Genomic DNA, 16,479 nt, shown 5'->3' with positions numbered 1-16,479 from the left:
AGTCCTCTCCATGCGCATCACCTCATCCCCTGCCTGTCTCCCAGCTGTGTATCATTCCCTGTAGCTGTGAAACACCTCGACCCCCCGAGAGTGTGAAAGGCACAGCAGGGATGCTGCACATGGACACAGTCTTTTGAGGGATTTTTCCGAGCTGCTTCCGTCCCGGCCAGCTGCTGCATGGCTCCATTTCCACATCCATGGACTCTAGCTCTTATTCTTGCAGCCTTTGTGGAAAAATCAAAACTCATTCATTTGCAAAGTTATTTCCATTGGTTCCTTGCAATGTGCCTGGTACATTCTGCTCAAAATGTTGAGAAAGTGGGTAAGGGAAAGAGTACATGAGTGAGTGAGTGAGTGAATGAGTGAGTGAGTGAGTGAGTGAGTGAACGCGTGACTGAACAAGTAAGGGAGTAAATGAGTGAGTGAATGAATGAGTGAAGAAATGAGTGAGCATGTGAGTGAGTGAGTGAATGAATGAGTGAAGAAAAGAGTGAGTACATGAGTGAGTGAATGAATGAGTGAAGAAAAGAGTGAGTACATGAGTGAGTGAATGAATGAGTGAAGAAATGAGTGAGCACGTGAGTGGGTGAGTGAGTGAACAAGTGACTGAACAAGTAAGGGAATAAATGAATGAGTGAATGAATAAGTGAAGAAATTAATGAGTACATGAGTGAGTGAGTGAATTAGTGAGTGAATGAGTGAGCAAGTGAATGAATGAGCAAGTGAATTAACGAGTGAGTGAATGAATGCGTGGGTGAGCAAGGAGGGGAATGAGTGAGTGCATGAATGAGTGAATGAATGAATGAGTGAAGAAATGAGTGAGTGAGCAAGCAGGTGAGCAGGTGAGCACGTGAGCAGGTGAGCAGGTGAGCCAAGGGCAGCCAACTTTACTGAGCTCCACCTCCTAAGGACCCTTTGCTGGCTCAACCCCCATAGCATAAGGATGGCCTGGGCTTGTTGACTGCACTTGGCCCGGGCTAACCCCGAGAGCCAAGCTTCCATCTTGCCAGGCGAGGCTGGTGAAGATGTCTGGTGGCAGACTACTCCCTGAGCTGCTCTCCAGCTGAGTCCTCCATCCTCAGGAGACCCCCGGTGCTGAGCCACAGGCCTGGCTGGGGGCCCTCCCTCCCCTGGGAACCCCTGCCCTCTGCCTGGTACTCCAAGGTCCAGTTTCCTCGCTCCACACCTGGAGGAGAGTGGTCTAAAGCATGTTTGGTGACTCCCTTCAGGTGCAAAAAGGGGTGCATTCCTCAACAGAGGAAGCAGCAGTGTTCCTAGCAGAGTGGGGATGAGGAATATGTGTGGCTTTGTGCCAGCAAGCACAGGTTGACTCTGACTTGCTCTCTGTTACCCCGTAGCTGGTACTGTGAGTGTGGGTGCCAGTAGCTGCCTCTCCCTGTCCCAACACCCAAGCCCTACATCCATGTTCAGACATCATTACATCCCCCACTTCCGAGGTAAGGCGCACAGTGCTGTGGGCGGTGGGTGCTCGCTGTCCGTGTCGCCGCATGGCTTCAGCAGAGCCCGTTTCATGCCCTGTCCCTTCGCTGTGTGTGTCTTGTGCGTCTGGCTCCATGTGTCTGTGTGCAAATGTTCCTGGAAGGAAAACGTAGGTACCTTGTTACATAAAGGAGCAGAAGGGAGAGAGGGCTTGGAAAGCTTCAGGAAGAGGGGACCAGGTGTTCCTGCACACCCCCCCCCCGCACAGGCTTTGTCCTCAGAGCCTTTACCCAAGTCACCACCTTTGATTTCATGTGTCAGCCGGGGGGCGAAGGTGCTCTCGGGCTTAGTGTTCAGGAGCAGAAGCTGCTGTGCGGAGGCCCCGACTCTTCCACAGCCCCAGAGCTCCTGGGCCCAGGGCAGGGTTCACACCCCATGTGGCTCCAACTCTCGGTTCTCCCAGGAGTAGAGGAGCCATCCACATCCCTGCACGGGCATCCACATGCAGGTCCCACGGGAACACGGCCATGCTCGTGTTCTCCTGTATGCTGAGGACTGAAAAGTGCATCCCCTACACTCGTAGGTTGAAGCCCTAATCTCTGACATGACTATATCTGTACCGGGGGCCTTTAAGGAGGCGATTCATTGGATGAGGTCCTCAGGGTGGGCCTGAATCCCAGAGAACTGACATCTTTATAAGAAGAGGAAGAGATGCCAGTGCTCCCCCTCTCTCCACACACACTCAGATAAAAGGCCACTGCAGACAGCGATCTGCACGCCAGGAAGGACAGTCTCACGAGAAGCCGCACCTGCCAGACCTGGCTCAGAGAGGACCATCCTCCAGCACTGTGAGGGGAAATATGTCTGTCATGTAAGCCACCCAGGCTGCGGTACTTTGTTACATGGCCCCAGCCGGCTGGTGCACCATGGAAAGAGGCAGCCGTGACGTTCTTGCCGATTCCCCAGGCGATGCCAGTTACCCATCGTGTGCAGCTGCTGAGTGGGAATGTCTCCCGGAAAAGCCTCCCAGGCCACAGGGAGCGAGAAGGTAGGACAGACAGCAGGACGTCCATCATGGGATGGTCATCAGACCGGGCTCATTCGGACCTGCACGCCTCTCTGCGTACCTCCTCATCATCGTTTTAGGAGGGCCCCGTGGCCTACTGAGAAGAGAGTTCCTGACCGTTGATGGACATGGCCATCCTCATTTCTCTGGGGACCTGTCCCTACAGTTCATGGCCTCTTTGGGATGATTTGACTCCTTCAAGAAAAAGCAAAGCCCTCCACAGGTGCAGTGGCTCACACCTGTAACCCACTGCTTTGGGAGGCCAAGGCAGGAGAATCACTTGAGGCCAGGAGTTCAAGACCAGCCTGGGAAACCTAATGAGACCTCTTGTCTTCAAAAAAAAAAAAAAAGTTTAGCTGGGCATGGTAATGCACGCCTGTAATCCCAGCTCCTCAGGAGGCTGAGGTGGGAGGATCGCTTCAGCCCAGGAGTCTAAAGCTTCGGCGAGCTATGATTGCGCCACCGCGCTCCAGCCTGGGCGACAGAGCAAGACCCCAACTCAGACAACAAGCAAACAAAAGAAGCAAAGGCAGAAAGGGCACCTCCCCAGAGCGGGGCGTGGCCAGCAGGGGCTTTGCTATGTGTGGTCTGCAGCAGTCACGTGGCAGGGGTGAAACCACTGGTGAAACCCATGGTGAATCCAACCCTTTGGGTGAGTCCCGGCGGGGTACCCAAGGAGATGCCACTTGTCCTGTTGCTCCGTGCCAAGAGGCCCTGGCACCCAGCTCTCCTCCCACCTTCAGCCACCCTGCTGTGGCCATCCCAACTGTGGGTCCCTGAGAGGGGCATGGCCAGAGCCTGCCCCGGTGACCCTCCCCTCCTCTGCCCCAGTGACCCTCCCCTCCTCTGCCCCGTCCTGAGTATCCACCATCTAATTCTTACCACTTCAGGATGAGGACCCTCCCTCCTCTGCCCCGTCCTGAGTATCCACCATCTAATTCTTACCACTTCAGGATGAGGAAGGCTCAGGGCAGGCCCCCTGGGAGCAGCCCCCTCCTCAGCTCCCAAGACAGCCAAGGAGGGAGACCAAGGACTGGCAGCCCCCTTCCCCCATGCCCTTCCTTCCACCCCTTGTAGCAGGAGAGAGTTTGGAGGCTGCCCACCTACCCACCCCGCCACCACAATGTGGCTCCAAAGCCGTCTACGCCACAGCCCCTCCAAGGACATCTCCCGGGGTCAGGAGGCACCGTCCCTTTGAAACCTCCACTGGGTAGGGCCAGGTTTTTGCTTCTTTGATGCCTATCTCTGCCCTGGTTCCTCCCTGGCCGCATTGCCTGCCAGTGCCCTTCCTTTAGAAGTCCCTCAGGGCTGGGTGCAGTGGCTCACACCTGTAATCCCAGCACTTTGGGAGGCGAGGTGGGTGGATCACCTGAGGTTGAGAGTTTGAGACCAACCTGGAGATGGTGAAACCCCATCTCTACTAAAAATACAAAATTAGCCAGGTATGGTGGCGCACCTGTAGTCCCAGCTATTAGGGAGTCTAAGGCAGGAGGATTGCTTGAAGGTAGGAGGATTTCTTGAAACCAGGAGGCGGAGGTTGCAGAGAACTGAGATTGAGCCACTGCACTCCAGCCTGGGCAACAGAGTGAGACTATATCTCAAAAAAAATTAAAAGAAAAGAAAATATCACACAAAGCCGGGTGACCTCCTTTCTGGTGTCCAGGGCAGGGGAAACCAGCACCCATGCTCTGTCCCCACCCGATTCCCATGGCTGTCCATGACCTTGGGAGCACCCAGCCTCTTTCCAGAACATACTCCTGAGGGGACTGCGGCTCAGAGAAAAGCCACTGGCCAAGATCCCAAAGCTCCTTCTGGCAGATCCCAGGGTCAGGGCCCCGTTCACAAATTGCGTTCACCCTCAGGTCCTGGGCCACACGAAGGTGCTCATCCTCCTCTGCAGCCGTGGGCTCCAGTGCGTCCCAGCCCAGGACCTCCTGGTGGCAGCCCCTGGGGGTCAACTGGACACCAGGCAGCGTCGCCCGCCCTCTGGGAAAGTCCCTTGTTTTTGCTCCTTGGGCTCTTCTGCTGTCTCTAGCCCCACTCGGTGGACCTGACCCTCCAGATGGCACTGTCGGGAGGCAGCGTCCCCAGGCAAGGCTTGGCCCAGCCCCCCACCAAATGCTGGCACACCTTCCCACCAAGAGCCAGCTTCAGGAGAGGTGCTGGCCACAGCCATGGGAAATTTCTCGTGAATTTCAGTCCCTGACATGTCCCCTGTGGAGGAGCCAGCAGTGGGGGCAGGCAGGTGCAGGTCAGGAGGGGAGTGGGTGCTGCTGAAGCCGCTGGCCAGGCAGCCTCTATGTGCTGAGCCGTGGGCCCGCTCTGAACCCCTGGCCTGAGAAGGAAGGAGGGGCCCTAGCAGCGCCTCTTCAGCTTGCTGAGCGGCCACTCCCTCAGCTGCAAAAGGGTTTCATCCCTGAAGCATGGTCCTCAGGGTGGTTGTGGTCGAGGACCCACGATGTATCTGTGCACTGCCATGTGGCATCGTCCTGCCCATGGCTGCCAGCTAGCCTCTCTGCAGCATCCCCTGGAGGAGGCTCCATAGGAGCCAGCTAAGCCAGCGCCAGGGACACTCTGGGCCACCAGGAACACCAAGATGAAGCACGTGGCATTGGATTGCAAACTAGAGTACCAATAGCAAGATCCATCCGTTCACGAGCATCTTTGTGTAAATGTTGAGTAAACAAAGAGAGAAAGCGAGATCTCCCACACAGAGGAATTCCAAATAACGTCAGCAGATGCCCCATCCTCCGGGAGGGCTTTGTAACTCCCACTCCTGACACGTGAGCAAGCGTGGGCTACAGAGTAGCTTCTTCCCAAGATCACCATGTAGGAGGGGAGAGAAGGAGCAAGTCCACCGTGGAGGAACCTGATGCACGTGACCGGGTCAGCAAGGCCGCCACGGCCAGTGATCCACTGTGCTGAGAGCAGGCGCCCTTGTTAGGACATGGTGAGGACACGTCACCTCGGGGGCTACTCCCCAACCCCATAGCCCCAGTATCTCCATGAGAATACATGAGGCAGCCCTGCTCAGCAGCCCTCCTGCAAAAGGTCACAGCCGAGAGGAGCCTCTGGAGATGTGGCGACAAAGCATCATGTTTCCTGGGTGGGATCCTGGATCGGAAGGACACCAGGTGACACCTGGGGAAACCCAAATCTCATGTGGCATGGAGATGGCACCAATCTGTGGGCATGCCCTAGTGATGGGGGAGGGGATGGCAGGGAGGCTGGCCGGGGAGGGTGCAGGAGCCCCCTGGACTACCTGAGGCTGTTCTGAATGAAACATTTACTGAAATTTTAAAAAGATGGAAGAGGAGAGGAAGAGGAAAAAGTAGAGAAGGAAGAGAAGGAGAAGAAGCGGAGGAGGAGGAAGAGGAAAAAGTGGAGGAAGTTGAGGAGGAGGAAGACTTTTAGAAAGGGCTGAGGCTGCTCCTCTCCTAATAGGCCGCCTCCCAGTGTAACGGATCCTCCTCTGTAGCATATCAGAAGCCCCTAGGATGTGAGCCTAGCAGAAAAGCACTCCACGTGGAAGCAGGCAGTGCATTTTGTTCCAGTGAAGCCTCATGGCTGGCAGGCAGGCATGAGTGCAGAGAAGGGAGAGCGTAGACTGTCTTCCCAGAAGGCTGAGCAGAGGAGGCAGAGCCTGAGCCTGGACCCCGGAAGGGTCTGGGCAGGACACTCATCAAGGGGTGGGGCTCTGGGAGGGAGGGACCGAGGTGGCAGGACTGGGACTGGTGTTAGAGGGCCCCGGGGGAAAGGAGTGAGGTGGGCCACTGACTGTGTCTCCAGCTTCCCTGTGGCCTCAGGCCCCTCCAAGCATCTGATGGGTCTCGGGATGGGTCTCAGGACTCTCCTCAGGTCGATGTGCACATGTGTCCACAGACTCTTGTTTGTGTAACTTCAGGGGGCTCTGCCCCATGGCTGGGAACTGGGGAGGGACAGGCATGCTGTGATGTGTTAGATCCTTGGCCCACTGAATGGGAGGCAAGGCAAATCAGGGGCCATGATTCCAGATAGGAAGAAATGAGCCCTCCCAAGCCTCCCAGGTCCCCGGGCCATGCCAAGAGCACACGCAGCTTCGAGATGGTGCCTGATGTGAACCGTCTTCCTCTGTTCAGCGTTCGTGTGGGTGTGGTTTTTGAAACTGCCCTGTTTGAGTGCTGCTGGGGACGGCTGTAGCACAGCCGTAGTCACTGAAGAGGTCCCTGGTGTCCTTCCAGTCTCCCTGCTGTGAGGCCCCTGCTGCCACTGGGAGGTGCAGGAGTCCACCGTGGAGAATGCTGATGAGTGTGACCCGGCCAGCAAGGGCGCCACATCCAGCAAGGGCACCTGTAGAGCCAACTGAGGTTCTAGAAGGTTCCATGCTGTTCTGGAGGGAGGTTGCTAAGGGAAGAACAGTTATCCATCAGACGCTCCATCAGCATTGACAGGCAAAATCAGCACCCACGGCCAGGCACAAGAAAATGCTGAATGTTAGAGTCCATGGTCCCTTCTGTGCCATCAGCCTGGCTGGGGCCACTAGGATCTGCTCGGGCTGAGCCCTCCCCAATCCTGGTGACTTCCCACTGCACACAGCCCACTGCCAGGCAGGAGCCCCCTCTGGACCTGCATCTATCGAGCCCTCCTCGTAAGTCCACCGCATGGCACCTGGCCAGCCCACCTCCAGGCCCAGCTTGGCACTCACCCGCTGCGGAAGTTCTGTTTCTGTTTCATTTTGATGTCACTTCAGGGCCCTGCTGCTCTGAAAGGCTGTGCAGCTTGAGGGAGCATTCTCAGATCGAGAGAAACTTTCCCCTCACACCCCATCACCTAGTGCCAAGGGGGCGTCCTGCGGCTGGTGGGAGGGAGGAACGGGGCTTTGGGAGTGTCTTCTGTAGTGAGGGTACACCTTCTCATCACAAGCATTCAGCACCCTGATCTGTCTGTCACCTCATTCTCCACCAGGTGTGGGGAGGGCGTCACCTGGGTCACCTCGGCCCTCTGGATCCATGGCTTTGCTAATCCAACCTTGTTCACAAAACAGAATTATAGTTCCAGGTGAGCCCAGCAGTGGGAGCAGGGTCAGATAGAGTTGTATTTAAGAATGTGGTCCAGGCACGGTGGCTCATGCCTGTAATCCCAGCACTTCGGGAGGCAGAGGCGGGAGGATTGCTTGAGCCCAAGAGTTCAAGACCAGCCTGGGCAACATGACAAAACCCCGTCTTTACAAAATTGAAAAAAATTAGCCAGGCTAATTTTTTTTTGATGGCACACACCTGTGATCCCAGCCACTTGGGAGGCCAAGGTGGGAAGATGGCTTATGCCCAGAAGGTGGAGGCTGCACCCTGCACTGAGCCATGATCATGCCACTGCACTCCAGCTTGGGTGACGGAGCGAGACCCTGTCATCACTCCCCAAAAAAGAATGTGGTAATGGATGGATACTATTCTTATCTTCTGCAGCTGGCAAAGTTTTACTTAAAATCACTGGCTTTTAAGAATAGTTTTGATCATGTTAGTGCTTTAATCCTATTCTGAGTGGCTGATTTGTGGGTTCTTGAGGAAAACAGTGTGTTTAGATACAAAAATCATTAGAAAGAGGGGTCTTCTTCGTTTTGGCGAATTTGCAGTTGGCTGGATTTAAACACCAGCCAGGGCGCAGAGGTGCACATGGAGTGAGCCCCCTAAGGCGTGAACTAAGAACAACAACCCCGTGCCCTCAGCAGTGTTGCCCCTCTGCCATGGCACCCTGGACAGAGTTCAGCTCAAGGTTGGATTAGCAAGTCGTTGGACACAGTCCAGAAATGTGGATGAGGCCCACACTCCTTCCCCTGGGCAAGGGTTCTGGGCTGTTCCCCCGGGCAGGAGAGATAGGGCTCACTGCGAATGAGCTTTTCATGCTTGAAATATTCTACTTTGCTTTCCCGTTTCCCCTTTATCTGCTTCCTCTGCTCTTCCGTCTGGAGGCAGTGAAAGTGGCCGGAGCACCCCCAGCCTCTCCGTGCTCTCGGACAGCAAGCCACCCCCCTCCACCTACCAGCAGGCGCCTCGCCACTTCCACGTCCCAGGTAGGCTCCAGGACATGCTGGCTGGGCTCCTTACACCCAGGTCTGGCCACACCCAAACTGTCAGCTTCCCTTCACTCAGCAGGTGCCAGGCGACACTCCAGGCTCCTCCACTGCTCCCCAGACACTGAGATTCTCTAAAACCATCAGACCGATGTGTGTGTGCTTTCTTCCAAAGTCCCACAAACTGCAGGGAGACATGCTTGTCCTCCTGGGAATGGGGTGGAGGAAAAGGGCTGTCCGAGCTGGCCACACTTCCCAGGGGGCCACAAGGTTCCTGCCTGCTGCCCCATCCCCTGCAGATGGGGGTGGCGTCTGGAGTCAGGGAGGCTTGATCTAGGGCCTGGGTGTCTGTCACTTGCTGGGTGCCAGTTCCTGCCTGGTGGTTCTAAAGCTGGGTGAGTGCTTGTTGCTTAAAAAACGGCTATAGCACAGAAATCATCACAACTTGCTGCTTACCCTCCTGTTCTCTCCTTGTTTTCTTTCTTCTTCCCCAGACACCGGCGTAAAAGATAACATCTATAGGAAACCCCCTATCTACAGACAGCATGGTACGGTCGGACTCCTCCGCTGCTGCTGTTTGCCCGCATGCCTGGCAATACCCGTGTGCTTCTGAATTGCACCCTTGTGTTGTGCTGTGGTTAATGCAGGGAAGGCACCCTTCTCGGTCTATTAAGTGCAAATTCACTAGCAGCCTCCCGAGAGTCCCCTTCTCGTCAATTCCGATGAAGGATCTGTCCGAGCAAGGACGCTCCTGTGTGTTATGAAGCGGAGGCTAATGCACCTCAGCCAGGGCTTGGGATGGGGGTTTATAGCCAAGAGCCTGCGGGTGGTGCCTTCAGTTGTGCAGCCAGAGTGACTTTAGACAAGATGGGGAGGGGCAGAGGCTTCTCGAAGCACGATCTGATCCAGGCCGGGTCTTTGGAATACAGAACAAACTTGAATCAGTCGCTTATTCCTTAAGGAGACTTCAGTCTTGTGTTTTGAAAATTTCTGGTGATGGGATGAGCGACCTTACCTTCGGTCGCGGAGATCTCTTGCATAAGCAAATAGGGGCTGCCACGCAACTCTGCTCCACGTGATCCTGCCTGGGAGGTGCGCAGGGAGCAGCTTGCTCGGGCCATGGAGCGGGAATCAGAGGCGAAAAGTCTCCCCTCTCTTTCCTCCTGGGATTTCTGGGTGATTGACAGCAGGTTGCTTTACCATCCTGAGCCTCGGTTTACTCATTTGCAAAACAGGACCAATCCCCTCCACCCTGGCCAGTCCACGGCTGACCATGGGAACTTCATGGAATACTGAATATGGAAATGCATTCCAAACTGTAGAGTGCGGTGCACGTGATGGGAGTTGTTATCCAGTCGCTAGCGATGGGGAGGGGCACTTCCGGAGTGAACGTTCTTGCCCAGGGGTAGCTAAGGCAAACGGCCACGTCCCGCACTGACAGCTGGATGGACACTTCCAGGCGGAATCTTAGCAAAACCGTGTTTTCTGGGACTTGCTGATCAATCACTGATCAGGTTATGCAAACTTCTAAAGTATGTTCTCCATGATGGTAATAGGTCCTGTACTTTGTGCATCTTTTCATCTTCCCAAGAGGGAAAAACGTGAATGAAATCTCTTGAGTTGCCAGATGTGGTGACTCTACCATTGCCTTTCCACCAGAGAAGCTTAGAGCACAAATCCCCAAGAGGATCAGAGACGGATGGACTAGAGAGACTCTAGGGCCCTTAGAAATTGTCCAGACCAGCTCCCTTGGGTTACAAGTGGGAAAACTGAGTCCTGACTAAAAGAAGGAGCAGCCACAGTAAGTGGCTGTGTTTCCATCCTGGTCCCGGCCTGGACAGCCTGCCCGGAAGGGCTGTGTGTTCTGTGCTCGTTGCGGGGGCACAGATTGGGATTGACTACCGTGGCCTTTTATTAACCCACCCCTACTGTCTCAGATTGGTGCCTTAAAATGTGTGGTTCACATGTGCAGGACAGGAGGGGGTCTGCCCCTTAGAAAGGGGAAGAGGGCACGCTGGGCGCATGGCTCACGCCTGTAATCCCAGCACTTTGGGAGGCCGAGGCGGGCGAATCATGAGGTCAGGAGATCGAGACCATCCTGGCCATGGTGAAATCCCATCTCTACTAACATACAAAAAATTAGCTGGGTGTGGTGGCGCGTGCCTGTAGTCCCAGCTACTCAGGAGGCTGAGGCAGGGGAACTGCTTGAACCCGGGAGACGGAGGTTGCAGTTAGCTGAGATTGTGCCACTGCACTCCAGCCTGGCGAAAGAGCAAGACTCCGACTCAAAAAATAAAAATAAAAAAGAAAGAAAGAAAAGGGAAGAAAGCAAACCAGGTTACGAAATTGCTCATTGCCGTCCAACAGACCCAGATCTACGACAAAGAGCTTGGCGCTCGGTCCCTTAACCGAAGCATCGCTGGAGCGATGGGATCTTACTGTCTCCAGTGATCGTCTTTGTGCATTTTAAAAATCTGGCTACAAATGACTCCCCTATCCAAAGGCAAGTCAATTCCTCTTTGATTAAATCCCAAGCAATTACCAAAACTCTTTTATCCTTTCAAAATTTTGTTATAGGCCGAGCACAGTGGCTCACACATGTAATGCGAGCACTTTCGAGGCGAAGGCGGGTGGTTTGCCTGAGCTCAGGCATTTGAGACCAGCCTGGGCAACATGGTGAAACCCCATCTCTACTAAAATACAAAAAAAATAGCCAGATGCAGCGGCATGAACCTGTAGTTTCAGCTACTCTGGAGGCTGAGGCAGGAGAATTGCTTGAACCCGGGAGGCAGAGGTTGCAGTGAGCCAAAATCATGCCACTGCACCCCAGCCTGGGTGCCAGAGGGAGATGCCGTCTCAAAAAAAAATTTGCTATATTAGTTTTTTTAAGAACTAGATTGGATAGAGCACCTGCTTCCTGCCAAACACTTGGCCACATTCTGGGGACATACATGAGTAAAATCTGTGCCAGACTTGCAGGTAAATGGGGCCTGGTGCAGTGGTTCACCCCTGGAATTCCAGCATGCTGGGAGGCTGAGGTGGGGGGATCACTTGAGCTCAGGAGTCTAAAACCAGCCTGGGCAACCTGTAGAAACCCTATCTTAATTAATTAATTAATTTTTATTTATTTATTGTTTTTGAGACAGAGTCTCTCGCTGCAGGCCAGTCTGGAGTGTAGTGGCATGATCTTGGCTCACTGCAACCTCCACCTCCCGGGTTCAAGCAGTTCTCCTGCCTCAGCCTCCTGAGTAGCTGGGACTACAGGCGGGCACCACCAGGCCCAGCTAATTTTAGTATTTTCAGTGGAGATGGGGTTTTACCATGTTGGCCAGGATGGTCTTGATCTCCCAACCTTGTGATCTGCCAGCCTCGGCCTCCCAAAGTGCTGGGATTATAGGTGTGAGCCACCGTGCCCAGCCCCATCTTCACTAAAAATATAAAACATTAGCTGGGTGTGGTGGCATGTACCTGTGGTCCCAGCTCATTGGGAGCCTGAGGTGGGAGGATCACTTGAGCCCGGGAGGTCAAACCTGCAATGAGCCAAGATCGTGCCACTGTCCTCCAACCTGGGTGACAAAGCAAGATTCTGTCTCAAAAAGAAAGAAAGAACATGGGCAGTGCAAATTGCATGTAACTGGGCAGGCATTGATTTCCAATGTACTCATTTAAGATGTTCTTTTACCAGATATTCTATCCAGGTAGAATGTCTTCTATCAGAGGTGTGCCCATGCATGCCCAGGAATGTCCGTATGCGTATGGGTGTGCGTGCATGTATAAGATCCACCTGCAGGCCCCTGGCCCCACCTGCGCAAAGCACCATCCGATCTCATCAGGGAGAGAGGAAGGAATCAGGCTTGAGCAGCCCTCATCTCAATTTTCAGGCTTTCTTGAAACAAACTCTGGGTAATGATACTGACTGACTGGACTGTTTAATTAGTTTAAGACATTAGTTTAATTAGCTTAAAATAATGTTAATTCAACAAGATTTAAAAATCAAGGCTTTTGGCCAGGTGCAGTGACTCATACCTGTAACCCCAGCACTTTGGGAGGCTGAGGCAGGCAGATCACCTGAGGTCAGGAATTTGAGACCAACCTGGCCAACACGGTGAAACCCCGTCTCTACAAAAATACAAAAATTAGCTGGGCAGGATGGCGGGTGTCTGCAGTCTCGGGAGGCTGAGGCAGGAGCATGGCTTGAACGCAGGAGGCATGGGTAGAGGCCGGGTTTCACCATGTTGCCTTACCAGGAAGCAGAGGTTTCAGTGAGCCAAGATCGTCCCACTGTACTCCAGCCTGGGTGACAGAGCAAGACTCTGTCCCAAAAAAAAAAAAAAAAAAAATCAATCCATTTAATTAATGTATTTACTTTCAACTCTCTGTTTTGAGCTCATTGAAAGTTTTTAAGGTTAGCACTGCATTTTCCTGGTGCCCAAGCCCCTGGATTCCTGCTTTAGGGAACTGAGCCTCCAGCATGAGAGTGGTCAGGCCTTCAGGGCGCAGGGGTGACACTTGATCTTGAAGATGCCTGGTGTTTGAGGGGCTGCCATTCAGTGTGTGAACACCACATACTGAGCCGTCAGTAGAGGACCTCGCCTCTCACCTGGTCACCTCTGAGGCTGCTGCTGGTGCAGGTGAGGAGGCTGAGGCTGGGGTGGGAACATGACCGGGCATTGGCCAAGCTGGCGTCCACACCTGCCTGCCTGGCCCCTGACCCCTGACCCCTGACCCCTGACCCCCGACCTGCGCTGCCCTCTGGCAGCCTTCAGGGCCCCACAGCATGCTCTTCTACCACTGTAGCCTCACTGCATGTTTACTATTTATTGGCTTCTTTAAGCAGAGAAAGGAAGTAAAAGGAAATGAATAGAAAATAAAAAAGGAAGGCAGGGCCAGGCACAGTGACTTATGGCTATAAATCCAGCAATTTGGGAAGCCAAGGTAGGCGGATCACTTGAGGTCAGGAGTTGAAGACCAGCCTGGCCAACATGGTGAAATCCCATCTCTACTAAAAATACAAAATTAGCTGGGCGTGGTGGAGCATGCCTGTAATCCCAGTTACTCAAGAGGCTGCGGCAGAAGAATGGCTTGAACCCAGGAGGCAGAGGTTGCAGTGAGCCGGTATTGCATCACTGCACTCCAGCCTGGGCAACAGAGTGAAACCTGTCTCAAAAAGAAACTAACGAATTGATTGATTAAATAGACTGAATTCACGAGGGGAAAATCGATGGCTCTCCAACATTTCGCAGTCAGTCCGACTCCCCAGATGCAGGGACAGTCCTCAAAGTTACCAGATTAGCTGTTTCACTTCTAAGCAATCCTGAGCCACCAGATGGCAACATGGCTCTCTCCTCAACCCCGACACACACGCTTGCCCAGCAGGTGAGGGCTCTCACTCCTGCCCACCGGAAGCCAGCAGTGGAAGCCACAGCACGGGCCATGCACTATTCCCGGTGTCTTTGCGCCCCGGTTTAGAACAGGAATTAATCAGTCTTTGTTGTGTCTCTCTGGGATTCCAGATTCTAGGGGGGTTGAGTTTCCTGTTGGTTTGGGGTCCTTTTTGGCCCCAAATGGTGAAGGCTTGTTTCAGTTTTGGGACCAGCGGGGTGGGGAGGAAAGGCAGGCTGTGTCCAGGGGAAGGCGGCACTGGGTAGCCCGTGCTGAGTCTCCCCAAGGGAGCCAGGGAGTAGGAAGTCAGCCTCTCCGTAGAGGGTTCCTCATGGCCGATGGTTGCCAGGGCTCTGAAGGAACTGTCTGTGTGATACAAAACACAGGCTAACCCCTCCCTCTGTGGTGCAGAGAATGCAGAGAGGCCATCCGAGAATGGCCAGGGGCAGTGCTCACACCTGTAAACCCGGCATTTTGGGAGGCCGAGGCAGGTGGATCACCTGAGGTTAGGTGTTTGAGACCAGCTTGGCCAACATGGTGAAACCCTGTCTCTACTAAAAAATCAGCAGAGTGTGGTGGTAGGCACCTGTTGTCCCAGATACTCGGGAGGCTGAGGTACACAAATTGCTTAAACCTGGGAGGCAAAGGTTGCAGTGAGCCGAGATAGCACCATTGTACTCTGGTCTGGGCAGCAGATCAAGACTTCATCTCAAAAAAAAAAAAAAAAAAAATACACAAAGAAATAAAGAAAGGTGGAAGGGAGGGAGGCCGGAAGGAGGGAGGGGTGCAAAGGCATTGGCTGGGGCGGAGGCTCCAGGCCCACTTTCCTCGTCGTCTGGAGTCTTTTTCCATCCTGACATCAACCAGGGAGCAGAGGTTCTTATTCTGACTCAAGAGAGGAGAAAGCCCAGCGTGGAGGGATTCGAGTGACTTTCATTAATTCATCCAAGGGATGTTTTTCAAGCACCCACCCGCTGTGTACTAGGCTCTGTCCCAGTGCTGGGGACACATGGGTGACCCTGCATTCCCCCTGATCCCTGGAGCTGAGATTCTAGCAGATTTGCCCATGGCCAGACAGGTGAGAAGCTGAGCAAGGTGTCTAGCTGCCAGCGCACATGCTCTGGGCCCCGCCCACACATGCTCTCTCACATACACACACTCATGTTCTCTCCCTCCCTCTGCCTCTCTCTCTCTCTCTCTCCCCTCCTCTCAATGTCATTCCAATTCACTGTGAATCGTAGAGATAGAGATCATTCTGAGAATAGAAAAAATCCTGTTGATGGGTCTACTCCTTAGAGGCTGAATCTGGAGGACATAGGAGGGGACAGATCCTCAAAACCTCCTGCAAAGCCATTCAGAGTCCCAGCAGCAGAGAGGACGTCTCTCTCTGGCTGAAGGGACGAAGCCCCGGGCACCTTCCCAAGTTACTATCAGCCCCTTCCCTTGTCAGAGAGAGTGCCTGCTGGTGCCGGCCCTGGCTCCTGGCTGCTGGAATCCTGGACTTGCCTCAGGCTCCTCAGGTATGATTCTGCACTGGAGGCAGAGGAAATCTGGTGAGGAGTATGGCAGAGACCACCTTCTGGTGGCAGAGCCTTGGCTGGCACCGCCGGCACAGTGGTGGAACAGCCCCACCGCTGCTGGCCCCCGCACACTGGCAAGAGATCCTTGGAGCTTAGGGCTGTTGCTGAGTTGATGCCAGCAAAGAGGGAGCTGGTAGGGTTAGGGTTAGGGTTAGGTTAGGGCCCTCCCTTGGAAACACGGGCCGTGTCCATCTCACTCACTTCCTCTGTGCACCTGGGGCTGCAGATTGGCACATCGGTCACCAAAGGGAGTGCAGAGGCTTAACACATGCAGCCCTTGCCCTCGAAGCATCTCTCTTCAGCTGCTCCGTGGGGAAGTGGATTTGTACAAGTCACAGGAAGCAAAGTGGTTGGTCATGCAGCCCTGAGTCTCAAAATGTCCATGTGTGACATGGGGACAAAGGGACTCCAGCTCTGGCTTCAGGGTCAGAAACACACAAGGTTCCAACTACCATCTATGTGAACTTAGACTCCAGACCTCGGTCTCCTCATCTGTAAATGAGGTTCATAGCATCTATTATTCTCTGTTAACATGCTTTAAAAATGTTTACCCAAGGGCTGGGCACAGGGACTCACTCCTGTAATCCCAGCACTGTGGGAGGTCAAGGCGGGTGAATCATCTGAGGTCAGCAGTTCAAGACCAGCCTGCCCAACATGGTGAAATGCCATCTCAACTAAAAATGCAAAAAGTTAGCCAGACATGGTGGCAAGCACCTGTAATCCCAGCTACTCAGGATGCTATGGCAGGAGAATCGCTGGAACCCGGGAGGCAGAGGTTGCAGTGAGCCGAGATCACGCCATTGCACTTCAGCCTGAGCGGTAGAGTGAGACTCCATCTCAAAAAAGAAAAGTTTATCCAGACCACAATACAGGGTTCATCCAATGAGTAGGTGTTCCGTGGTACTTAGCGCACGCATGTTCTCAGGAGCGCACCTCTGTGCTGGCTTTGCTCCTCCCATCAAAGC

At 53.9% G+C, this 16,479-nt stretch overlaps 1 protein-coding gene across 50 annotated transcripts in view; it reads left to right on the top strand.

The window, feature by feature from the left end:
* ABLIM2 (actin binding LIM protein family member 2) overlaps nucleotides 1-16,479 on the top strand; it is a 191,492-nt gene that overhangs the window by 131,802 nt on the left and 43,211 nt on the right. For 36 of the 50 annotated variants that reach the window (XR_013533216.1, XR_013533215.1, XR_013533214.1 and 33 more), the window contains 3 exons: nucleotides 1,359-1,457; nucleotides 8,451-8,552; nucleotides 9,047-9,100. The exons of 7 other annotated variants lie outside the window; for them this stretch is intronic. Coding sequence is in view for 40 of the 43 variants with exons in the window: in XM_078367633.1 (XP_078223759.1) it covers nucleotides 1,359-1,457; nucleotides 8,451-8,552; nucleotides 9,047-9,100 (255 nt within the window). In the remaining 3 variants the exon portion in view is untranslated. The remainder of the gene's footprint in view (nucleotides 1-1,358; nucleotides 1,458-8,450; nucleotides 8,553-9,046; nucleotides 9,101-16,479) is intronic. 7 more of the 50 variants (XM_078367629.1, XM_078367628.1, XM_078367609.1 and 4 more) reach the window with 1 other exon arrangement.

This window comes from Callithrix jacchus, chromosome 3 (genome assembly GCF_049354715.1).
Source record: "Callithrix jacchus isolate 240 chromosome 3, calJac240_pri, whole genome shotgun sequence".
In the NCBI taxonomy this organism is placed as follows: Eukaryota; Metazoa; Chordata; class Mammalia; order Primates; family Cebidae; genus Callithrix; species Callithrix jacchus.
The sequence above is the reverse complement of the archived record's forward strand: the minus strand, read 5'-3'. Positions and strand labels throughout refer to the sequence as shown.